Source organism: Balaenoptera acutorostrata, chromosome 8 (genome assembly GCF_949987535.1).
Source record: "Balaenoptera acutorostrata chromosome 8, mBalAcu1.1, whole genome shotgun sequence".
Taxonomy (NCBI): Eukaryota; Metazoa; Chordata; class Mammalia; order Artiodactyla; family Balaenopteridae; genus Balaenoptera; species Balaenoptera acutorostrata.
The window spans coordinates 12,528,225-12,554,929 of NC_080071.1; the positions used below are offsets into that span (position 1 = coordinate 12,528,225).

Below are 26,705 nucleotides of genomic sequence, written 5' to 3' on the forward strand. Positions count from 1 at the left end.
GATAGAGAGCCCAGAGATAAACCCATGCACATATGATCCCCTATCTTTGATAAAGGAGGCAAGAATATACAATGGAGAAAAGACAGCCTCTTCAATAAGCAGTGCTGGGAAAACTGGACAACTCCATGTTAAAGAATGAAATTAGAACACTCCCTAACACCATACACAAAAATAAACTCAATATGGCTTAAAGACCTAAATTTAAGCTCAGACACTATAAAACTCTTAGAGGAGAACATAGGCAGAACACTCTATGACGTAAATCACAGCAAGATCCTTTTTGACCCACCTCCTAGAGAAATGGAAATAAAAACAAAAATAAACAAATGGGACCTAATGAAATTTAACAGCTTTTGTACAGCAAAGGAAACCATAAACAAGATGAAACGACAACCCTTAGAATGGGAGAAAATATTTGCAACTGAAGCAACTGACAAAGGATTAATCTCCAAAATATACAAGCAGCTCATGCAGCTCAATATCAAAAAAACAAACAACCCAATCCAAAAATGGGCAGAAGACCTAAATAGACATTTCTCCAAAGAAGATATACAGATTGCCAACAAACACATGAAAGGATGCTCAACATCACTAATCATTAGAGAAATGCAAATCAAAACTACAATGAGGTATCACCTCACACGGGTCAGAATGGCCATCATGAAAAGGTCTACAAAAGATAAATGCTGAGAGGGTGTGGAGAAAAGGGAACCCTCTTGTACTATTGGTGGGAATGTAAATTGATACAGCCACTATGGAGAACAGTTTGGAGGTTCCTTAAAATACTAAAAATAGAGCTACCATATGACCCAGCAATCCCACTACTGGGCGTATACCCTGAGAAAAACATAATTCAAAAAGAGTCATGTACCACAATGTTCATTCCAGCACTATTTACAATAGCCAGGACATGGAAGCAACCTAAGTGTCCATCGACAGATGAATGGCTAAAGAAGATGTGGCACATATATACAATGGAATATTACTCAACCATAAAAAGGAATGAAATTGAGTTATTTGTAGTGAGGTGGATGGACCTGGAGACTGTCATACAGAGTGAAGTAAGTCAGGAAGAGAAAAACAAATACCGTATGCTAACACATATATATGGAATCTAAAAAAAAAAAAAATGGTTCTGAAGAACCTAGGGGCAGGACAAGAATGAAAACACAGACATAGAGAATGGACTTGAGGACATGGGGAAGGGGAAGGGTAAGCTGGGATGAAGTGAGAGAGTGGCATGGACATATATACACTACCAAATGTAAAATAGATAGCTAGTGGGAAGCAGCCTCATAGCACAGGGAGATCAGCTTGGTGCTCTGTGACCAACTAGAGGGGTGGGATAGGAAAGGTAGGAGGGAGTCGCAAGAGGGAGGGGACATGGGGATATATGTATACATATAGCTGATTCACTTTGTTATACAGCAGAAACTAACACAACAATGTAAAGCAATTATACTCCAATAAAGATGTTAAAAAAAAAAAAGACCCAGAATGTCATAACATAATACCAAAATGTTCAGGTTTCAATAAAAAAAATCACTTGTTGTACCAGGAAGATCTCAAACAGAATGAAAAATGGCAATTAATAGATACCAACAATGAGATAACTACAAAGACGTTAGAATTACCTAGCAAAGATTTAAAGCAACCATAATAAAAATGTTTCAATGAATAATTACAAACACACTTGAAACAAATGAGAAATAAAGTCTAAGCAAGGAAATAGAAAATATAAAGAAGAACCACATGGAAAGTTCAGAACTGTAAATACTGTAACTGAAGTTAACACTGAGTGGATGGGTTCAACAGTAGAGTGGAAGAGAGAGGAAAGAATCAGTGAACTGGAAGGTAGAACAATAGAAATTACCACATCTGAACACCAGAGAGAAAATGGATTAAAAAATTTAAACAAAAACAAAAACAGAGCCTCAGGGATCTGTAGGAGTATAACAAAAGATTTAACACTGTGTCAGAAGAACAGAAAAAGTGCAGAGCTGAAAAAAGTACTCAAAGAAATTATGGATTAAACCTTCTAAATTTGGTAAAAGATGAAATCCTGCAGATTCAAGAAGGTGGGTGAACCCCAAAGAGGATAAAACTAAAGAAATCTACACAAAGACACATAATAGTCAAACTTCTGAAACTAAAAACAAAGAAAAAATATTGAAGGAGCAGGAGATAAAAAACACCTTGTAGGAGAAAAATTATTTGAATGACAGAAAAGTTCTCATCAGAAACCTCATGGAGGATAGAAGGAAATGTCACAATGTGTTTCAGTCGTTGGAAGAAAAAAAGTCTATGCAGAATCCCATATCCAGAGAAAATATCATTTGAGAATGAAGGGGGAAATCAAGACATTCTCAGATGAAAGAAAACTAAGAGAATTTCTCACCAGCAGACCTACCCTAAAAGAAGGGCTAAAGTAAGTTCTCTATACAGAAAGGAAATGATGAAAGAAGGAAACTTGGAACAGCAGAAAGGAAGAAAAAACATGGTAAGAGAAAATATGTCTTTGACAATACAATACGACTGTCTTTTTTCTCTTGAGTTTTCTAAATTATGTTTGATGGTTGAAGCAAAAATTGTAATGCTAATGTGGTTCTAAATGTATGTAGGAGATTACGGAAGACAATTATATTACAAACAAGAGAGGGTAATAAGACATGAACAGAGGTGAGATTGCTATACTTCACTCGAACTGATAAAATGATGCCAGCAGACTGTGATAAGTTATGCATATAATTTAATACCTGAGCAACCACAAAAACACACACACAGAACTGTACAAAGAGATACACCGCAAAACACTATAGATAACTCAAAACGGAATTCTAGAAAATGTTCAAGTAACCCACAGGAATGCCAGAAAAAGAAAATAGACAAAAAACAAACAAAAAACCCAAAATAGAATAAACAGAAAATAAAAATTAAAATGGCAGAATTAAGTGCTACATATAAATAAATTAAATGTAAAAGTAAAAGTAATGGATTGGCAGAATGTACTAAAACACATGACCCAACTATATGCTATCTGCAAGAAACTGTGTGTGTGTGTGTGTGTGTGTGTGTGAATTTCATAAAAATTGTATTCTCCAATAGTTGATTAAGCTCTCTTACCCACTTCTGATTTTAGTTGAATGCCAGTGAGTCTCACAGGAAAAGACTTTTGTTTCACAGCCTCTGGGAATTCCATGCAGTTGTGGAATATGAGATTTAGAGGCTGAAAGTAAACTGGTAGAAATTCAAATCCATCTTTTATCTTTTAGATAAAAGTCTTTGAAATCCTTTTAGTGTGAAGTTATCAGCGGGCTTGATTCTCATATAACCTCATTACTAACCCAAGGATTATTCAAAATGCATGGCAAGCAGGGCTCTGAGGCTGAAACTCAGTTTTTATCAGTCCTACTACCAGTGATAAGCCACATGTGGTCCACCTAGTTCTGCTTGGGAAATTCTGCCTGCTTGCCCCGTCCCCTCACCCCGCCTTGGAGATCACAATACAAATTCAAGGCTTTCGTAAGTTATCCACTAAAGAAAGCTGCTCAACCTTGAGCATTTCCAAAACTTATTGAACCACAGAACCCTTTTCCACGTTAACATTTCACAACTCACCTCGGGGTTTTGTGAGGTAAGAATGGATATTTTCAAGTGATTGATGCTTCAGATCTAAGGTCTTTACTGCTGCAAGTAATGGGGTATTCTCAATATATCTTTGTTGTATGGATTGGACTTGGTGAAGTGTAAGAAAAAATTCTTATCCAGTCTCGTCACTGATCACCATTTTCCCCCCCGGAATGGCGAGAATTGGCTTACTAGGTATTGGGCTTTTGCATATATCGTCTTGAAAAAAAAAACAAAAAAAAACAGGTTCATCAATTGTTTCTACTTTCGCGTAATGGAATAAACTTCCAGTTAATAAATTAAAAGAGAGTTTGTTATAGACATGAAAGTATGAACAAAAAGTGGTTATATCATGTTCACCAATTGTTATTTTAAGGCTTACCCTTAAAACAAGATAATTCAATACTTGAGGGACAAACCTAATTTCCCAAACTGAATCCATGAAATGATTTACTTATTCCATAAATGTATGATCTTATCTGCTCAGATTTACACTCGGAGCAATAAAACCTCTGGCAGCTGCTCCTTGTTGTCTGAGGGAAGAGGAGACAGGAGATAAGAACGTTCCTGTATTTATTGCTTTCTTGAATGTCTGAGGTGGGAGTGGGGCTAAGAAAGGCGTCCCTAGCATGGCCTTTAACATCCAAGTCTGATACTAAATAAGTAAACCAGTCCTCTTTGAAAGATGTGGTAAAGCTCTCAGGGCACTGGCCTCCATTTGTTAAACCCCGCTAAAGTCTTAAAAAATAAATTAAAAAATCATGCCATCTCCTCTTCATCAGAAAAACAACCACTCCAATTTTGAAATATTTTTGAGCTTTGGGAGAATCATTGCCAGGTGCAAAACCTTCAGGTTTTCTTGTGAGCTCATAGGGTGACCTTACTTTTACCCCACTCCAAAGAGCCCCCAGGATCTTGAACAAGCTAGCAACTGCCCTGACCTGATCCCAAGTGACGAAATTCTGGTCGGGGGGCAGTGTGGAGAAAGCATTTGGGGGAGGGCATTGACACAGACTCAGTTCAGGTACACACACCAGTGTTGGGCAAGTCTTCGCCCTTAGCGAGACTCAGACCGCTCAGGTTCTGTCGGGTGGGGATGTCTAGGAAGAATATTAAAACCCCTGATTTTCATGACTCCCAAGATGTGTCTATGTGGTCTGTATTAGCTCCTTCTCAGGGCCGAAAATTCCTGAGCTTTCTTCTCTTGATGTTAGTACTTTGGTGAGGGGAATTTTTATTGCCTAATAAATAATATCATAGAAGGTCATAATTCCATATTAGCCACTAAATATCCAAAATGTATAAAGCATGAAAAGTTCAGTCCAAGATATGGATGAAAAACAGCTCAATGACATTTCTTAAGAATTCTTTTTTTTTTTTTTTCAATCTAAAAGTGGAGCAAGAACTTCTCCTAAATCCCAGACTTAGAAAGCTGAATACCACCTGGAGGCCTTAAAGAATTACACTGACAAAGCCATTTTTCTTTAAATTGCAAGTTAAAAAATTCTCCATAGAATTTTGGAAGAAATCTCAAGTTTTCAGACTCCTAAGCTTAGAGGGACTCTAGAAACTCACTTCATGGTCTTTGTCTGCCTTTTTGGAAAGATACTGAAATCACGCTGGGGAGAGATGGTGCTCCTCGATCTGGAATACCGTTATTGTTGGGTTAGTTTTCTCCTGTCATGAATTGTAGGATCCAGCTATGCTCATAGGCAAGAAGTTCTCTTTTGGATAAAGTCATTTTCTCCAGATACAATGAATCTATTTTTAATTATTCTGTCTTACTTGGAAATAGCTGTTTCCCAGTCGTGTGTGTGAGCACGCACACACACACACACACACACACACACACACACACACCAGTCTCCCCTATAGTCTTTTCTCTCCTTGAAGATCTTTGTTACCTGCCTCACTTTTTTTCTTTTAACCTTGTGTTCTTTTTTTTTTTTAATTTATTTGTTTATTTTATTTATTTATTTTGGCTGTGTTGGGTCTGTGTTGCTGCGCGCGGGCTTTCTCTAATTGCGGCAAGCGGGGGCTACTCTTCATTGCAGTGCGCGGGCTTCTCATTGCGGTGGCTTCTCTTGCTGCAGAGCACGGGCTCTAGGCGCGTGGGCTTCAGTAGTTGCAGCATGTGGTCTCAGTAGTTGTGGCTCACGGGCTCTAGAGCACAGGCTCAGTAGTTGTGGCAGCAGGAGCTTAGTTGCTGCGCGGCATGTGGGATCTTCCCGGACCAGGAATCGAACCCGTGTTCCCTGCACTGGCAGGCGGATTCTCAACCACTGCGCCACCAGGGAAGCCCCTAACCTTGTGTTCTTTGAATGTTTTCGCCCCTTCATCTTCCTGAAAATTACTATGACGCTCGCATCCTCAATCATCGCTCCAAACCTCTCCTCCCCTAAAAATAAAAATCAACACAGTGGCAAAATTTGTTGGAAGGCAAAGAGTTATACCACTGGGTCTTGGTTTATGGAGATTTTATGGGGAGAGAGACCAGTATTCTTCAGAAGGCCTCCTTTCTGCCACGGTGAAGTGGATCTCTCCAAGGAGATCTTTGGGACCGGATATCAACTTAACACAGTATATGTTCCGGATGCTGTTAGATCCTAGCGTCGACACTCCTGTTTCCCTTTCAAGCAGGTTGGGCTAACATTCCCCGTCTCAATTAAAGCATATTTTCTCTGTTGACAGAGACTAGATACTGCTACACTCAGCACACCATGGAAGTCACAGGAAACAGCATCTCTGTCACCAAGCGCTGCGTGCCGCTGGAAGACTGCTTGTCCACGGGCTGCAGAGACTCCGAGCATGAAGGCCACAAGGTCTGGCAACAAAGCAAGTGACAGGACAGCATAGTCAGCCTTCCTCCTCTCCAGACACCCACCAGGGTTCATGAGCCAATCCTTAGTCCCCCACGTAGGCTGGCTTTTGACTGTCTTTATACCATTATGACAAGATGCTTCCTTTCCTGTTGGCGCTAAAAGAATAAAAATGTATACTAGGGCACAGGATAACTGGTATAAATTATGTAAACACAAGACCAAGAGGGTATTGAAATTACTGCAAGCCCTTTCTTCACTCAGAAGAAAGTAATAAAGTTACCAAAAGGAACAGGAGCAAGGGGCCAGTTATGCCCTCACGGTAGAGCATTGCAGATGTACCAACAGTTCAGTCAGCTGAAGATGGCCAAGGCAATTTAGCTTTGATAACTTTCTATAAAGTGGGGTTCCTATCTTTATTGGGATGCTGATTTGGGGAGGGTATCCATTGGCTCCTGAGTCATTTGAGCAGGTGACAAGAGGACCATCTCCTTGTGGGATGCCTCCCTCTGGTGCCTGGTCAGAAGCACTCAGTGTAAAACAAACTTAGAAGGCAGCCTTGCCTTCTTTGGAGAAGGAGAGTATAGAGACTCAGAGAAAGGCAGCCTGACTCATGGTTGGAGTGGGGTACGCTCCTGACTCTCTCGCCCGTCGTTCCGAGCTGGCTGTACCTGTGATCTTGTATATCAGCCCTTGACCTTTATTTGGAGGCTGCCCACTTCTCCCCATCAGGCTGCCTTCCTGGTGGTTGGGGGCAACTCCCACTCTTACTGTTAGTAGGGGCTTCTTTCTCTTAAGAAGACACCCAGTTTTCAAGTAACTTGTCAAAAACACAAAGAATTAATTTTTTTCAGTTTTATTGAGAAATAATTGTCATACATAATAAGTGAAATATGAAAGGTAATCCCAAGGGTTTTACTTGACCTGCCCCCTCCCCCAAGCTAAGCTTGGCTCTCAGGTTATAGTGGCTACTTTAGCAAAGTGGAAGCTATAGATCAGAGAAGTGATGTCATGTGCTCAGGTGATACAGCTAGTGACAGAGACAGAATCCAAACTCACTTCTGACCTCTAGTTTCTCTCCTCAACATTATAATGTCATCTTAGCCCATGTCAACTGTGACCAAACTCAGACCTCTGCAGGATAATGACTGTATAGGATATTAAGCATCATAGAGTTTTTAGAACATTACTGTGCATATGAATCACTTGGGGATCTTGTTCAAATGCAGATTGTAAATTGCTCAATTTGGTGCAAGTTTTGAGATTCTGCATTTCTAATAACTTCCCAGTTGAAGTTGAAGCTACAGTACTTTGTGTAGCCAAGGCCTAAAATAATTTCTGTCTATAATCCTTTTGGGTTTATTTTTTCTTATGATGCGTGAGGAAAGCAGTATAAAGCAGGAGTAATTGCGTAAATGAAACCCCTTCAAATTTTAACTCACCCACTGGAATGGAGCTAATTATGCAGACAATTCTAATGAAAGTAAATATTTAAGTTTAAATTCACTGTGTTGTAGCCACTTCACTTTCACTGTGAAAACTTGGCAAATGAACATTTACCATGAGAGTGTCTCTGAGAAAGGTAAGTATTACAATTCCCATTTCATAGATGGAAGAGCTGAGACCTAGGAAGACTGTAAAACTGTGTAATAACCACATGGTAGGATGTCAAAAACAGAATGCACATTCCTAGAAGTTTAGTCTGGGGGACGGGGGTTTATTGTGATAAACTAGGTGAAATTTCATCCCACCCCCTTAAATGCAGAGTTGGTATCTCCTTTGTAAAACAGGTAACTCTCATTTGAGTCTTACTGTGAGGGAGACAATTCCTTCAAAAATCTCTGGCCCCCTCCCAGACCTGCCAGCTTCTCATCACCCTTCTCTTTCTCTTCCTTTCTTTCAGGTCTGCACTTCCTGTTGTGAAGGAAATATCTGTAACTTGCCGCTCCCCCGAAATGAAAGTGATGCCACGTTTACCACAACGTCACCCATAAATCAGACAAATGGGCACCGAGGCTGCATGTCAGTGATAGTGTCCTGCTTGTGGGTGTGGTTGGGACTCACGTTATAGCAGCTCAAAGGCGCCATGTGTCGTAGCGATCCATGGGGACTTCGAGGGTCCATAGTCATGCATGAGGCGTTGGCCTGACAGTAGTCACACATGTGAAACCACAACACTCACGGATGTCTTCACGGCCAAGCACTTCCACTTACCACGGGGAACAAGTATTGCTCCAATGTAGTCATTTCAAGTCCAAAACCTCATCAAAGCAGCCTGCCCCCAAAACAGTCCCTGGGTTCTATACCATAAACCTTTGTTTCCCCTCCAAAAAATAGCTCTGCATTTACTGAGATTTGGGGCTTTTAGTTTGGAATACATGCACGAGCCACAGGAGGTCCTGCAGCCCTCTGAGATGTTAGGCATATGTTATATGGACACGTGTAGATCTGTGTTCTTCAGCAGAAAGGTCAATGACCTCTGGTTTGAGTGGTCCGGTCATGAATTCATTTATAGCTTTAGAGTTTTAAAACTTTGATTCCCAAATGAATGGACTATTTCCTTGGAGAGTCTGACCAAGTCCCTAGAAAACTAGTAAGCAGTTTGTCCAATTTAATTGTCCCAATATTCTTCTCCCAATGGCGGGACTCAAGGGACATAAAAAAAGAAGGCAATCATAAAAGTTTTTTTGTATGGGAGGAGAGGTGGCTGGAGAAGGATTTTTCCCAACTTAATGGAGCTAGAACCCATAAGGTGACTGTTTATCCCTTCATATAATTGGTGAGATTGGCCTTGATTTGGCACCTAACTATGCTCCATGAAATCCTGGATTCTACCTGGACTGATAGGTATCCAAAGAGGCTGACAGCAGTATGGGGCTATTTCCTCCAGCCCTGAGGTTCTATTCAGGCATAGCTAATTGAGACAGAGAGAGGATTTCAAAACGAAAGGCAGATGTGCGGGGTTGATCCGAGTTCGTTGTGAGGGCGCAGTAAGTGTCTCTGCCAAACCTTTCATCTGCAATCTACACTGCCCCAGAGCCCTCTTTGTTCTCCCTCTTCCAGATCCCCAGTGACTTCAGGGAGAAGGTTCTGCATTAAGTTGTCTCAAGATTGATAGGAAAAGAAGATGTAATATCCTAGGATGAGAAGTAGATGGGCCACTGGAGTGATGGTGAGACTAGTAAAGAGACCCAGTGAGGTGTTTTTATTTTTTTCAGATGATTGCTTTTGAAGTAAATGGTAAGACTTTCACCATCCTTCCTATATTTTTGGCACCTCCAATTTTTTTTTCTTCCTTATAAATCATTTATACACTATTTATTTTTGTATGGCATAACTAGAGACTAAAATATATTGTAAAAGATTCTTTATTCTGAACAAAACGATCACATTAGAATACATATTTTTCAACAGTGGTAGAGCTTGTAATATATGTTTGTTGAAAGTTATCTATAATACTTGCACCAGTGTTGAAAAAACTTAATTTATGCTGTGAGCAAGAGTAATGTGTTGGCCTCAAGGTTTTTGCTCGTGGTTTTCTCCGTGGTATTGTCCCAGAAGTATTCGGGTGGTGACCATCACTGGTATGAGTTTCTCTGCAGGGTTAGGGGGCATATTTGCATGAACTTTGGTGGAGTCATTGCTGATCAGGAGGCCAGTTTTGTCAGGGTCCATCTGCCTTGCAGAGGAAAATATCTCGGGCTCATAAAATGAGCCCCCTCAGGGACCAAATGTGAACTGACAGCAGAAACTCTGAAACAAAATAATCTAAATTGCATCAAATAGCCTTAATTCAGAGTTTGGTAGGTTTATCAATATGTTGCTTACAATTGGGGCAGGGGAAGTAGAGGGAGAGAGAAAGCAAGACATTTACTAAGCACCTCTTATGTGCCAGACGCCACACTAAGCACTTTACATGAGTCGGGTCATGTAATCCCTGCAAGAACCCTGTAAGGAATGTTACTAGTATTTACACGTTACAGATGAAGGTACTAAGGCTCTAAGAAGTAACATGAAGCCTTTCCTTCCAGTTTAGGTTATATGGGATGAGGTGGAATGGAAGAGGAAGGGAAGGTGGAATTGCCACCCCTAGGAAAACTTCCAGGCCTGACATCATGGGAATTTGTCCATCTTATCATGTGGAGTTTGTCTAGTCCTGCTTCTATACGATGCCATTTGTGTGTGTCCCCAGACAATGCTTTTTCTTTAGGGGGTGTGGGTATGGCTTCCTCATTCATTCCTTTTGCTATCAAAGAGGAGGCAGGTTGATCTTCCATCTGAGGATGCCATAAGACACTGACAATTTGATGTATATACCTACAAATACATTTTTGTGCATGGGTCACTCTCCACTGACACCTTCCAAGTACTGCATGTGATTAAAGTAAGAGATAAAGTCCAAATCTTGGGGCTTCCCTGGTGGCGCAGTGGTTGAGGGTCTGCCTGCTAATGCGGGGGACACGGGTTCGAGCCCTGGTTTGGGGGGATCCCACATGCCGCAGAGCAGCTGGGCCCATGAGCCACAACTACTGAGCCTGCGCGTCTGGAGCCTGTGCTCCGCAACAAAAGAGGCCGCGATAGTGAGAGGCCCGCGCACCGCAATGAGGAGTGGCCCCCGCTTGCCGCAACTAGAGAAAGCCCTCGCGCAGAAACGAAGACCCAACACGCCAAATAAATAAATAATAATTAAAAAAAAAAAAAAAAAGTCCAAATCTTGGTTCTTAATGAGAAGGCACCACTCCAAAGCCTCCCTGGCTGGTGTGTAGGGACCAGATCCACAATGGTGCAGACTCATCTGCCACCCAGGGGGTCACTGCTAATTCCACACGGATGTGGCTATATGCACCCCATGTACCTGTCAGAATGGCTGGTGTTTCATTCTCTTCAAAGAAAGTGCTTTGCTCACCATTCCCAGCCTCAAGGAGCCAAGGAAGGGCCATTCATGTGGAAGGCCCAGGACTAGTCATCCATCTGACTTTTCTACCACATTAAGCCTTCCATTAAATCCTACGGTTGGTGACAGCTTGAAGTGCAAAGAGCCGCGATGTGTATATCAACCCGTGTGCCATTTACTTATTGTTAGACTCCCCACAGCGTTCCTGTCAATATGGGATTAATGCCTAAATTTTGTAAATATTGTACATTTTGTAAATCAATGAATAAAGGTTTTAAGTGTATCTCACCGGGCTCCTCCCTGCAAATGCACATGCCAATCAGTGATTAAGGCATCCAGGTTATGTACAAGGCATTGATTGGGCTTAGTGTCAAAGGGAACTTCCTTCCAGGAGCTCACTTTTTAGTTGTATAGACAAGAGATACATGCATGAAAAGACACAAGACAATTCGCCCATGCCAAATGACTCATGCAGACGGTAAGTGCTGCAGAAAATCAAGGAAGGAAAGATTACCAGACCTTTTGATCAGATCTGCACTTTCCCTAGAACATTTTCTTTGTTAAATCAGGAAATATAAAAAGGGGTGTGTGTGTGTGTGTATCTATATATTTAAATACTATCCCATTAGCTCTTTATTTTCAAATTTTATTCTATTCTTGGGGTCAATTATGTTAGTGCTGATAACAATAGAAAATACTTTCCCTTGATGGTTTCTTCTGCCACAGGAAACAAATATTTGACTAGCATAAATGTCATTTTCATCTATGCAACGAATTTATTGCATTTTTCTTAGTAAAACGATAGACATTGAAAATGACCTTGAAAAACTCCAGCTCATTTATGATTCCTGGTTATTCTTTAACACTTTTTATGTTGAAATTTCCAGAGAAATGCATGCTTTCCCTACAGTTAGAGGTTTTCTATTAGGCTATGGATGGGTGCTATGGCTGGTGCTTGTTAAAATGTCATACTCACATGAACATAGCTCTTATTACCAGCTTCTGTGAATAGCTCTGTGTGTTTACCTGCAGTAAACAGCACTGCGGGTCTACTGTGCTTTTATAGAAATCTGACTTGAAAACATAGATTTACATGGTAACTCGATTTGGGGGTTCAAAAAGGATCCTTTGCATTATAAAGGCATTTACTATTCCTTTCCTAACACATTTGTAAGGTTTTATTTGCAAACAACATTTAGGGCATATCAGGTATGTAAAGCCAGATGTGGTACCTTGGCTGCATTATGGTAACTTTTATCTGAAATACCAAAAGTGCTTTCACAAATAATTTTTTTAATAGATCTTTTTTGGAGTATAATTGCTTCACAATACTGTGTTAGTTCCTGTTGCACAACAAAGTGAATCAGCCATATGCAAACACATGTTCCCATATCCCCTCCCTCTTGAGCCTCCCTCCCATTCTCCCTATCCCACCCCTCTAGGTCATCGCAAAGCCCCAAGCTGATCTCCCTGTGCTATGCTGCTGCTTCCCACCTGCCAACTATTTTACACTCGGTAGTGTATATGTGTCCATGCTACTCTCACTTTGCCCCAGCTTTCTCCTCCCACCCCGTGTCCCCAAGAGCATTCTCTATGTCTACCTCTTTATTCTTGCCCTGCAACTAGGTTCATCAGTACCTTTTTTTTTTCTTTTTCGTCTTAGATTCCATATATATGCGTTAGCATACGGTATTTGTTTTTCTCTTTCTGACTTACTTCACTCTGTATGACAGACTCTAGGTCTATCCACCTCACTACAAATAACTCAATTTCATTTCTTTTTATGGCTGAGTAATATTCCATTGTATATATGTGCCACATCTTCTTATCCATTCATCTGTCAATGGACATTTAGGTTGGTTCCATGTCCTGGCTATTGTAAATAGTGCTGGAATGAACATCGTGGTACATGTCTCTTTTTGAATTATGTTTTTTTCAGGGTGAATGCCCAGTAGTGGGATTGCTGGGTCATATGGTAGTTCTATTTTTAGTATTTTAAGGAACCTCCATACTGTTTTCCATAGTGGTTGTATCAATTTACATTCCCACCAATAGTGCAGGAGGGTTCCCTTTTCACCACACCCTTTCTAGCACTTATTGTTTGTAGATTTTTTGATGATGGCCATTCTGACTGGCGTGAGGTGATACCTCATTGTAGTTTTGATTTGCATTTCTCTAATAATTAGTGATGTTGAGCATCTTTTCATGTGCCTCTTAGCCATCTGTATGTATTTCTTGGTGAAATGTCTATTTAGGTCTTCTGCCCATTTTTTGACTGGATTGTTTGTTTTTTGATATTGAGCTCCATGAGCTGTTTGTGTATTTTGGAGATTAATCCTTTGTTTGTTGTTTCATTTGCAAATATTTTCTACCATTTTGAGGGTTGTCTTTTTGTCTTGTTTATGGTTTCCTTTGCTGTGCAAAAGCTTTTAAGTTTAATTAAGTCCCATTAGTTTATTTTTGTTTTTATTTCCATTACTCTAGGAGGTGGGTCAAAAAAGATCTTGCTGTGGTTTATGTCAAAGAGAGTTTTTCCTAAGTTTTCCTCTAAGAGTTTTATAGTGTCTGGTCTTACATGTAAGTCTTAATCCATTTGGAGTTTCTTTCTGTATGGTGTTAGGTAGTGTTGTAATTTCATTCTTTTACCCATAGCTGTCCAGTTTTCCCAGCACCACTTATTGAAGAGGCTGTCTTTTTTCCATTGTATGTTCTCGCCTCCTTTGTCGTAAATTAGGTGCCCATATGTGCCTGGGTTTATCTCTGGGCATTCTATCCTGTACCATTGATCTATATTTCTGTTTTTGTGCCAGTACCATACTGTCTTGATTACTGTAGCTTTGTGGTATAGTTTGAAGTCAGGGAGCCTGATTCCTCCAACTCCGTTTTTCTTTCTCAAGATTGCTTTGTCTACTCAGGGTCTTTTGAGTCTCCATACGAATTGTACAATTTTTTGTGCTAATTCTGTGAAGAATGCATTGAGAGTTTGATAGGGATTGCATTGAATCTGTAGATTGCTTGAGGTGGTATAGTTATTTTCACAGTATTGATTCTTCCAATCCAAGAACATGGTATATCTCTCCATCTGTTTACGTCATCTTTGATTTCTTTCATCAGTGTTTTTTTTTTTTTTTTAATTTATTTTTGGCTGCATTGGGTTTTCATTGCTGCGTGCGGGCTTTCTCTAGGTGCAGCTAGTGGGGTCTACTCTTCACTGCGGCGCACGGGCTTCTCATTGCGGTGGCTTCTCTTGTTGCGGAGCATGGGCTCTAGGTGCACGGGCTTCAGTAGTTGTGGCACGTGGGCTCAGTAGTTGTGGCTCGCGGGCTCTAGAGCGCAGGCTCAGCAGTTGTGGCACACGGGATTAGTTGCTCCGCGGCATGTGGGATCTTCCCAGACCAGGGCTTGAACCCGTCTCCCCTGCATTGGCAGGCGGATTCTTAACCACTGCGCCACCAGGGAAGCCCCTCATCAGTGTTTTATAGTTTTCTGAGTACAAGACTTTCACCTCCTTAGGCAGGTTTATTCCTACATATTTTATTCTTTTTGTTGTGATGGCAAATGGGAGTGTTTCCTTAATTTCTCTTTCTGATTTTTCGTTATTGGTGCATAGGAATGCCAGAGATTTCTGTGCATTAATTTTGTATCCTGCAACCTTACCAAATTCATTGATTAGTTCTAGTAGTTTTCTGGTGGCAACTTTAGGATTTTCTATTTATAGTGTCATGTCATCTGCAAACAGTGACAGTTTTACTTCTTCTTTTCCAATTTGTATTCCTTTAATTTCTTTTTCTTCTCTGATGGCCTTGGCTAGGGCTTCCAAAACTGTGTTGAATAATAGTGGCGAAAGTGGACATCCTTGTGTTGTTCCTGAGCATAGAGGAAATGCTTTCAATTTTTCACCATTGAGTATGATGCTTGCTGTGGGTTTGTCACATATGGCCTTCATTATGTTGAGGTAGGTTCCCTCTATGCCCACTTTATGGAGAGTTTTTTATCATAAATCGGTGTTGAATTTTGTCAAAAGATTTTTCTGCATCTATTGAGATGATCATATGGTTTTGATTCTTCAATTTGTTAATATGGTGTATCACATTAATTATTTGGCATATATTGAAGAATCCTTGCATCCCTGGGATAAATCCCACTTGATCATGGTGTATGATCCTTTTAATGTATTGTTGGATTCTGTTTGCTAGTATTTTGTTGAGGATTTTTACATCTATATTCATCAGTGATATTGGTCTGTAATTTTCTTTTTTTGTGATATCTTTGTCTGGTTCTGGTATCAGGGTGATTGTGGCTTCGTAAAATGGATTTGGAAGTGTTTCTCCCTCTGCAGTTTTTTGGAAGAGTTTTAGAAGGATGGGTGTTAGCTCTTCTCTAAATATTTGATAGAATTCGCCTGTGAAGCCATCTGGTCCTGGATTTTTGTTTGTTTGAAGATTTTAAATTACAGTTTCAATTTCATTACTTGTGATAGGTCTGTTTATATTTTCTAATTCTTCCTGGTTCAGTCTTGGAAAATTGCACCTTTCCAAGAATTTGTCCATTTCTTCATGGTTGTCCATTTTATTGGCATATAGTTGTTTGTAGTAGTCTCTTATAATCCTTTGTATTTCTGCAGTGTCAGTTGTGATTTCTCCTTTTTCATTGCTAGTTTTATTGATTTGCATCCTCTCTCTTTTTTTCTTGATGAGTCTGGCTAAGGGTTTATCAATTTTGTTTATCTTCTCAAAGAACCAGATTTTAGTTTTATTGATCTTTGCTATTTTCTTCATTTCTATTTCATTTATTTCTGCTCTGATCTTTATGATTTCTTTCCTTCTACTGACTTTGGGTTTTCTTTGTTCTTCTTTCTCTAGTTGTTTTAAGTGTAGGGTTAGATTGTTTATTTGAGATTTTTCTTGTTTCTTGAGGTGAGATTGAATTGCTATAATCTTCCCTCTTAGAACTGCGTTTGCTGCATCCCATAGGTTTTGGGTCATCGTGTTTTCATTGTCATTTGTTTCTATGTATTTTTTTATTTCTCCTTTGATTTCTTCAGTGATCTCTTGGTTATTTAGTAGCCCACTGTTTAGCATCCATATATTTGTGTTTTTTACAGTTTTTTTTCCTGTAATTGATTTCCAGTCTCATAGTGTTGTGGTCAGAAAAGATGCTTGATATGATTTTAATTTTCTTAAATTTTCCAAGGCTTGATTTGTGACCCGAGATGTGATCTATCCTGGAGAATGCTCTGTGTGCACTTGAAGAGAAATTGTATTCTGCCATTTTTGGGTGGAATATTCTATAAATATCAATTACATCTATCTGGTCTATTGTGTCATTTAAAGCTTGTGTTTCCTTATTTATTTTCTGTTTGGATGATCTGTCCATTGGTGTAAGTGGGGTGATTAAGTTCCCTACTGTTATTGTGTTACTGCTGATTTCTCCTTTCATGGTCATTAGCATTTGCCTTATGTATTGAGGTGCTCCAATGTTGGGTGCATAAACATTTATAATTGTTACATCTTCTTCTTGGATTGATCCTTTGATCATTATGTAGTGTCCCTCCTTATCTCTTGTAACTGTCTTTATTTTAAAGTCTGTTTTATCTGATACGAGTATTGCTACTCCAGCTTTCTTTTGATTTCCATTTGCATGGAATATCTTTTTCCATCACTTCACTTTCAGTCTGTATGTGTCCCTAGGTCTGAAGTGGGTCTCTTGTAGACAGCATATATATGGGTCTTGTTTTTGTATCCATTCAACGAGTCTGTGTCTTTTGGTTGGGACATTTAACCCATTTACATTCAAGGTTATTATCGATATGTATGCTCCTATTACCATTTTCTTAATTGCTTTGGGTTTGTTTTTGTGGGTCTTTTTCTTCTCTTATGTTTTCTGCCTAGAAAAGTTTCTTTAGCATTTGTTGTAAAGCTAGTTTGATGGTGCTGAATTCTCTTAGCTTTTGCTTGTGTGAAAAGCTTTTGACTTCTCCATCGAATCTGAATGAGATCCTTTCTGGGTAGAGTAATCTTGGTTGTAAGTTTTTCTCTTTCATCACTTTAAGTATATCCTGCCACTCCTTTCTGGCCTGCAGAATTTCTGCTGAAAACTCAGCTGGATTCCTTTGTATGTTATTTTTTGTCTTTCCCTTGCTGCTTTTAGTATTTTTTCTTTGAATTTAATTTTTGTTAGTTTGATTAATATGTGTCTTGGTGTGTTTTTCCTATGGTTTATCCTGTATTGGACTTTTTGTGCTTCCTGGACTTGGGTGACTATTTCCTTTCCCATGTTAGGGAAGTTTTCAGCTATAATCTCTTCAAATATTTTTTCAGACCCTTTCATTTTCTCTTCTTCTTCTGGGACCTGTATAATTCTAATGTTGGTGCATTTAGTGTTGTCCCAGAGGTCTCTGTGATTATCTTCAATTCTTTTCATTCTTTTTCCTTTCTTCTGCTCCTTGGCAGTTATTTCCACCATTTTGTCTTCCAGTTCACTTATTCGTTCTTCTGCCTCATGTATTCTGTTGTTGATTCCATCTAGTGTATTTTTCATTTCAGTTATTGTGTTGTTCATCTCTGTTTATTTGTTCTTTAGTTCTTCTAGATCTTTGTTAAACATCTCTTGTATTTTCTCAGTCTGTGCCTCCATTCTACTTCTGAGATTCTGGATCATCTTTACTATCATTACTCTGAATTCTTTTTCAGGTGGATTGCCTATTTCCTCTTCATTTATTTGGTCTTGTAAGTTTTTACCTTGCTCCTTCAACTGTGACATTTTTTTTTGCTGTCTCTTTTTTTTTTTTTTTTTATGAGTGGTATTGTGTTTCTGTCTTACTGGTTGTTTGGCTTGAGGCTTCCAACACTGGAGTTTGTAAGCTAGTGGGTAGAGCTGGGTCTTGGTGCTGAGATGAGGAACTCCATGAGACCTCACTCCAATGAATATTCCCTGGGGTCTGAGGTTCTCAGTTAGTCCAGTGGTTTGGACTCAGAGCTCCCACTGCAGGAGCTTCAGCCCAACCCCCGGCTCATAAACCAAGATCCTGCAAGCTGCATGGGGCAGCCAAAAAAAAAAAAAAAGAGAACAATAACAAAGTAAAAAATAATATTAGACTAGGAAACTAACAGATATGTTAGAAAGAATATAAAAATTAAAATGTAGATGAATCAACAACCAGAAGGTACATCAGTGCCACAATAGTAAAAAAGAGGAGGAGGGAAAAGAAAATAAAAGGGGGAAAAGGCCTTGGCTGTGGAGGGCGGGGCCTAAGCAAGGGTGAGGTTTGGGCAGTGGGCGGGGCCTATGTTTAGGGCCCACAGGGTTGGAAAAGGCCCTGGGACTGTGGGGCGTGGAGCCTAGGCTCAAGGAACAGAAGGGGCCCAGGCATGCCCCCCACCCCTGTCTCAGAGGGCAGGGGACCTCACCTGGGAGCTCAGCAGGCTCCCCAGGACCGAGTGGGTGGGGCAAACGCCCTCCTCTCCTCTCTCGCTCCTCCAGATGGCTCCTCCCGCCTGCCTCTCCTGATCTCCCCAGTCTCCCTCCTATGCCCCCAGGACCCACACAGCCTGGATGGTGCTTTGGAGGCGGGGTACTGGCTTGGGAGCTCAGCAGGCTCCCCGGGCCTAGTGGGCCAGGCGATCGCCCTCCGCTCCTCTCCCACTCCTCCTGGAAGGCCCCTCCCGCCTGCCTCTCCTGTTCTCCCCGACCTCAGGGGTGCCAATCCTGGCTGGCCTCCACTTCTCCTCCCTCCTCTGTCCCCCTGCGTCCTACCGGTTCACTTTAGGTTTCCTCCCGTCTCCTTGGGTGTCAGAGTCTGCCATCCGTGGCCAGCAGGCACCCTAGTTTTGGGGAGACGCTAAGTCCGCATCTTCCCACACCACCATCTTGACTCCCCACAAATGTTTTTAATTAAATTACCTTTAACTTACATACTAGGAGCGAAATATGTGAAAACTCTGAGCCTCTATTATCAATCCACATTGTAATTGGGAGAACTTGACCTTAAAAGATTCAGCCAATTTTCTAAGCTTGCATAGCAACTTGGGAGCAGGGCTAAAGCATGAATATTAGGCAGCATGACTTTGGCCTGGCATGTTCTCCACTGGAATCTGCTGGAAAACAGGTCTCTGAATTTTTTGAACATATACATTTCTAACCTATAATTTGGTGTTACAAAACCAACGCAGATTTCCAAAGTGTCTTCAAATTAAGCCTTCATTTTCAGCGCTTACTCTCTGTAGCTCGCGTTAGAATCATGGCTTTTCCCATTAGTAAATTACTATTGTCTTGCTCTTTCCTTTGGCAAATTTTAATCCATTGCAGTTGTTTAAATTGGATGGGGCACGTTGGGTGGGGGTGGGGGGATCTCTATGTAGCTGTATTATATGCTGACTAGAGACGTAAAATCCAGAAGCTGAGAAATGATTTCTGAGGGAGCCTCTGCTCTTCTCTTAATAGCAACCCCTGATTCTTATATATTAGTTTATTGTCAAAGCACTTTCAACATAAAGTTGCTTCAGTTGGTCAGCATGACCCCACTTACAACTTTCATAGCTAAAGCTTTGGAGAGCTTAAGGGAGGTCCCACTGGTAGTTTATACCACAAGGACTTTGATTCCTGATCCAGGACTCTTTGTTCCACACACACTTGTCACCAGGATGACATGCATGATAGCCCTACCCTTCTCTGGCACTTTTACTGAAAAGCCATCTCTCAGGTCACAAAGTTAGAGGTGACTAAGAACTTAGAAAACATCTAATCCACCCCCTTTATTTTATACAGGAGGGAAAAAGAACCCCAAAGAACCCAGACTATTTGTCTCTGAGAAAGCCACATTGCTTGCATTAAAGAAAAGATAAAGCTCATCGAAATGTCCCTTCTTTGATGCTCAAAGTAATTAAGACATGGGTAACGGAAAACAGTTTTTAGAGGTCTCCTCTTCCTTCACTCAACTGTGGGATGGGCAGTACCACAGTACCACAAGGACCACCAGCCTAGGCAAGGGCAGAGAATAAACCTGGAGATGGCAAACTTTAGCCAAAAAAGGCAAGCTAGCCTGATGGAGACATAGATTGTTCATTCTAACTTGAGAAGAAAAATATTCAGTGGAAATAATCATTTTCAGAATCATGGCCTTAAAAAGCAGGATTATTTGCCTAAATTAGAGATAATCAGTTATTCAGAAATGGTTTTCTCAGGGCTTACGGCACATCCAGTGTCAAAAATCCGCCTCAAAAGCCACATTCAGACCTGGAATTCAGGCCTCCACTGAAGTCCTCCTGTGGAGGTGACAGGATCATTTTGTCAAAGTGGGAAAGTGTGTGTGAAAAGCAGCTCTGTTGAGGATAGGCAAAAAAAAAAAAAAAAAAAAAAAAATCATCAGAAATAGCCATGATGCAAAAGGAAGGGCTAAAAATAAGTCATACTCTCAACACATCCATTCATCTTTGAGAAGAATTCAAAATCGACTTACTGTCTGGCCCCTATTTTCTCTCCAGAGGAGCATGACTGTTTGGGTCACAGGGAGTCTGCACCCAGAGCCTCAGCCTTCCCCACATCCCGTCTGCCTTCTCCCTGGTGTTCATGGGCCCATGGCTACTGGGCCAGCTTCCTGGCTGTCCACAGGCTTGGCTTTGCCTCAACCCCAGCCTCTCCCAGCAATACAACAGGACTGAGTGAGCAACAAGGGACCACATCACACGGTGGCATGTGAAGGCGAGTTGTTGGAGGACAGGGGTCATGCTTGAGGTGCTTGGCATTGAGGTGTCTGGGTGAAAAGGTGCAGAGAGAACACATTTGGGCTCACTCGTGACTCATGCAGCCTGGCTTGGCCCGGGCACAGGTCAGAACTGGGCATATCTCTACTTCTAAAGTCTTTCTAAAAGCTCAAAGAATTGGGCCCATCCCTGACTTTAAAATCATATTTAATTAACTAATGACCCTGTGTGTGCTTTGCCAGTGACCTAAATACCAAGTGTGCTGTGTAGAGACGCACCCTCCTCCATGCAAGACTGCCGAGATCAACATGAAATGTGCAATCAGACCTCCCAAGAACTCTCTGTCTTCAAAGTTGGGTAATCTAAAGAACCAAAAGGTCTATTTGGAGTATTAAAAGTCTGGGAGAAAAGCATAGCTGGTGTGTTTAGGCCAGGCTAGGGTTGAACATATTGAGATCAGCCAACATGAGCATCTAGTCCAACTACTCGCCCACCACCACCTTCATTTTCTAGGAAGGGGACAGTGAAGTCCTCTCTATGCACCCACCTCAGGAGCTCCAAGCCATCCTGGCAGACTACTAGGAATCTGATTTGTGCTAGGGTCCCTAGGTCCCCTGTTCAGAGGTCCTACCTACTGAACAAATAACGTAGACAAATATTGCCTCGGGCTTCCCTGGTGGCGCAGTGGTTGAGAATCTGCCTGCCAATGCAGGGGACACGGGTTCGAGCCCTGGTCTAGGAAGATCCCACATGCCGCAGAGCAGCTAGGCCCGTGAGCCACAATTACTGAGCCTGCACGTCTGGAGCCTGTGCTCCGCAACAAGCGAAGTCGTGATAGTGAGAGGCCCGCGCATCGCGATGAAGAGTGGCCCCCACTTGCTGCAACTGGAGAAAGCCCTCGCACAGAAACGAAGACCCAGCACAGCCATATATAAATAAATAAATAAAAATAAATTTTAAAAAAAATATTGCCTCAAATTCTCAGAAGATGGACTCACCCTTTGGTACACAGAGGTGAACATGTGACTTAGCTGGGAAATGCTTCTTTTGAGCATGAGCATGGACACTTCCACTTTAATATTTTCAGCCTGGTACTTGGGGCACTTTATTCTCGGTACTAACCCAAAGGGAATGATGAAGTGGAAAGAACAGGGCAAAGTCTGGAAGGCTTAAGAGAGCAGGTTGCATGAAAGATTGCAGATCGCTGCAGATAACAAAACTTTCCCAGTGTTGTGAGTGGTGGGGAGGCATCAGTGAGAGAGCAGCTGAGGACACACTGCCCACCACCCCACCAACCAGAACAGCCACAGAGGCCTCGGCAGGGCAGGTAAGGGTAGATGGGCAGTTGGAGTTCCTGTAAACGAACTAGGCAAGGACGTAAGGCCCAAATTACTGAGATTCATGCAAATTTCACGAAAGGAAAGAGCAAGAGCCTGTTCAAATGTACGCAAGAATTAGATCTCTCAGACCTGGTGGAAGCAGGAATTCCTGGTAGTACTTGAAGGAAGAGGGTGGAGGTGAGGGAAGCAAATGCTCCTGCCCTGATTCTGAGACTTGAGGCTTGATATCCTGAGGCCAAATCCCAGTGCACCCACGTCTCCCAGAGCCCCATAGCGGTGGGTCTCAATGCCAACTACACGTTAGAATCACCCGGAAGCTTTCTAAAAATAATAATGACCAGGCCCCATGTGGAGCAATTCTAATGTTTAATAGTTGGGCTGGGGTCCTTCTGCCCCAGGTGACTCTAATGGGCCGGCGATTAGCTAACAGACATGAACGGCTAAACATCCATCAGGGATTATCAATAATAATCACAGAAGCAGTGTTAGTGAAGACCAGTCCAGAAAAATAAATCGTGACTGGTCCATTCGCACCCAAAACTTTTCAGGTTATAGTCATTTACAGCTAATTACCAACTTCTCCCAAGATTGACCTCATACCTTGCTTAAAATTCAATGTCATTTGATGCTCACCCCTCCCTACCAGTTAACTCTTTTCACTCACCAAACACCTGCTCGTGTTTCATGTCTTAGATTAAATGCAGCCCTGGGGAGTATTCTCTCACCTCTAATGTAGAGTGGAGCCCTCTTTCTACTGACTGCTAGAGAACTAAACTTCTCCCTTATGACACTTTACTCACTTATAATTATTTAATTAGCTATTATTATGATTCCCCACTATACTGTAAACTCCATGAACATGGGTAATATCTCCTTTTCATTCTCAGCTCTTTTCCAAGTATCTGGTACACAGGACACAGAAGAGACAGATATTAATTTACCAGATCAAACTGATACAGCAGGACCTTGCCTATATAGTATTCCCTGCGGATGTTATGCCTCCCAAAAAGCCTGATCTTGGCCAAGTTCATGCATAAAAGTTGGAGGGTTATCTTCCACTAGCTGATCCTGTCCAGTGATACCAACCTAGCTCAGAAGGAAGAAGTAATTCATTTAAACTGAGTTATTGAGCAACAGATCTAAGAAGTAGGGCAGGAGGTTTAGAGATATTTATTTCCATCTAGTGCGAAGATCTTGACCTAGAAGTCCTTGCCTTACCAGGACCAGCCTGTAGAGCCAGCCTCAGCCCTCAGCTTCCTCCAACACTGAGCTTTATCTGTGTCTTGGAACTTGCAGGCACACTGGGTTGGAGAACTTTACGAAGTATTTACGCTCTTCAAACCTCCAACTTTCCGCTCATCCTCCACAGGTGGCGCTCCTCCCTCTTTACATGGAAAAGAAAAATAAGCAATAGAGAACACCTCGACTTACTGCCACCAAACCATGCACCTCATTCCATCCACATTGATGCTCTCTGTCCCTCCCATGTGGCGTGGACAGGGTTAATCCTGCCTCCTGTGCACAGGATCCTCAAGGACCTCACTGTATAGACCACTCCCCAGCCCCCATCTTCTGCTTCTTCCACCGTCCTGTATCTCTCCCATTCACATTCAATATCATAAAAGCAAAACAAAGCAGAATCGACTTGAACCCTGCTTCCCTCCCCCAGCTACCCCCGTTCTCTTTACTATGCCCCACAAGCCAAACTTCTTGAAAGATGGCGATGTTCGTGGTCCTCATTTCCTCACCACCCACTCACTCCTCACTGCACCCCCATATGTCTTCTGAGCCCACAGTGAATCCGCTGAGTCCACTAATGAAGGACAAGCCGCTCAACCCGGTGTCACGTCTCAGTCGTCTCATCCCCTAACTTCTCAGCATCGTTTCAGCACTTCGACTACTCCCTCCATGTTGAATCACTTCCTCGGTTCATTTTATGGATGAGGTCATGGATACACAGAGAAGTTATGTGACTTACCCCCAGTCACACAGCATGTTGGTGGCAGCACTAGGACTCACCCCTAACCCCCTTGCCTCTAAGCTCAGTGCCCCTTCCTGCTGCAACCCAGCCTCTTTCAGGGTTAAGGTAATCAGGTGGATGGTGGAGGTGGGAAGTGGACACCAGGCAAAAAAAAGAGTGCAGCTGGGGCTTCCCTGGTGGCGCAGTGGTTGAGAATCTGCCTGCTAATGCAGGGGACACGGGTTCGAGCCCTGGTCTGGGAAGATCCCACATGCCGCGGAGCGGCTGGGCCCGTGGGCCACGGCTGCTGAGCCTGCGCGTCTGGAGCCTGTGCCCCGCAGCGGGAGGGGCTGCGATGGTGAGAGGCCCGCGCACCGCGATGAAGAGCGGTCCCCGCACCGCGATGAAGAGTGGCCCCCACTTGCCGCAACTGGAGAAAGCCCTCGCACGAACCGAAGACCCAACACAGCCAAAAATAAATAAATAAATAAATAAATAAATAAAGTAGCTATAAAAAAAAAAAAAAGAAATTAAAATTCAAAATGTCCTGATAATTTAAAAAAAAAAAAAAAAAAAAAAAAAGAGTGCAGCTGTTAGAGCAAAGGGTGGGGGACAGGAGAGAAGGAGAGAAGAAAGGGCCAAAAAGGAGGCCAAGGACTCAGGTGGCGGAAACCAAAAAGAGAGAGTTTATACCAAAGGCATATGATTTACTGCAAAAGAGCTCATCCTACCTTAATTTCTAAGATGCTGTTTGTTACTAGTATTCCAATAATATTAACTAATGTTCTAAAAATGAAAAGCAACCATTGATGTCATGTATTTCTGTTTTTTGTTTAAGATGTGTACCTATGATAATAGGAAGTAAGGATGGCATGTTGAATTCTCAGCAGTATATACATGTTTGGTATTGAGAAAGTTATTTTGATACACAGAATGTTCCTATGTGTGCTGAATAAAACGATGTACTGATTCTACTAAAATTAAATGGATACTGCTCATTTCACATTTCCAGTGTTTATAGAGCATTTGTATTATCATTCCTAGTCATTTTCTGTTTCCTTCAGAAAAATCACCCCTGCCAAGCACCATGTTTCCATGAAGTTCGGCTTTTTTCCTCTCTCTCTGTAACTATGCAACTCTTGTCTTGCTCCTATACAATAGGATGGCCACAGGCAGGCTCTAGGCTATACCCACATTCAAGAAATATTTAATGAAAGGCTTTCTATTTTCCTGGAGAGACCATTGCAGATCCCTAACGGCAAAATCAATAGGAAAAAATATTACTCTAATTTGGGAAATTCTAGTTTCTCCAGCCACTGATAAGGAAAAGACAGAAATAATCTGCTTGGTTCAAACAGCAGAGGTGATTTGCAACCAGGCTAGAAATGTGTTAAAGATCTGCCTAGGAAATTAGGGGGAACAGCGGAGCTGGTTGTGGACTCAGAAAATTCTGAATCTTTGAGATGAATTAAAAAAAAAAAAAAACCCAAACCAAGAGGCTTCTTGTCAACTTGTGTACCAGAAAGAGAATATTTGCTACAACTAGCCTTGCAGAAGAAAAGAGGCCGATCTATAGCAAAGTTCCCTCTCACCTTCTGCAGCGCACTTGCTGTTGGTAGCAGGAGTCTGAGCTGGTGCCTGCTGTTGCGTAGGGACATAATTTTAATTTATTCTAATTTTTAAATTCACCATTGGTCATCTTTTAGTAGGTTATGACATGGTAACAAACAACCCTAAAATCTTAGTAGCTTCAAAAACATAGGGGTTTTGTTTCATTTTGTTTTTCTTTCTTTTTTTTTTAATAAATTTATTTATTTTTATTTTTATTTATTTTTGGCTGTGTTGGATCTCTGTTGCTGAGCACGGACCCTCTCTAGCTGTGGCGAGCGGGGGCCACTCCTTGTTGCGGTGCACGGGCCTCTCACTGCGGTGGCCTCCCCCGCTGTGGAGCACGGGCTCTAGGCACGCAGGCTTCAGCAGTTGCAGCACGTGGGCTCAGTAGTTGTGGCTCGCGGGTTCTAGAGCGCAGGCTCAGTAGTTGTGGCACACAGGCTTAGTTGCTCCGCGGCATGTGGGATCATCCCGGACCAGGGCTCAAACCCGTGTCCCCTGCGCTGGCAGGCAGATTCCTAACCACTGCGCCACCAGGGAAGCCCTCATTTTGTTTTTCTCCTTGCTCACGTTATACATCAGCTGCAAGTGGGCTCCATGGATCTTCTTTATTCTGGAATTCAGCCTAAAAGGTCAGCCTCTTTCTGCAACATGCTGTTCCCTTGGTAGCAGGAAAGGTGAGCAAGCAGGCCGGAGGAAAGACCAGTGCCTCTTAGACCTTTCTTCTGGGACTGGCACCTTTTTACCTCCACT

General features: G+C 41.9%; 1 protein-coding gene across 7 annotated transcripts in view; it reads left to right on the plus strand.

Annotated features, from left to right (window-relative positions):
- LYPD6 (LY6/PLAUR domain containing 6) overlaps positions 1 to 11,597 on the plus strand; it is a 115,606-nt gene extending 104,009 nt beyond the window's left edge. For 6 of the 7 annotated variants that reach the window (XM_007183041.2, XM_007183040.2, XM_007183039.2 and 3 more), the window contains 3 exons: positions 6,319 to 6,449; positions 8,350 to 8,468; positions 9,510 to 11,597. In XM_007183041.2, the coding sequence (XP_007183103.1) occupies positions 6,319 to 6,449; positions 8,350 to 8,468; positions 9,510 to 9,561 (302 nt within the window). In that variant the 3' untranslated portion in view covers positions 9,562 to 11,597. Of the gene's footprint in view, positions 1 to 6,318; positions 6,450 to 8,349 lie in introns of all 7 variants that reach the window. The other variant, XM_007183044.2, reaches the window with a different exon arrangement.
- Positions 11,598 to 26,705: the final 15,108 nt, after the last annotated feature.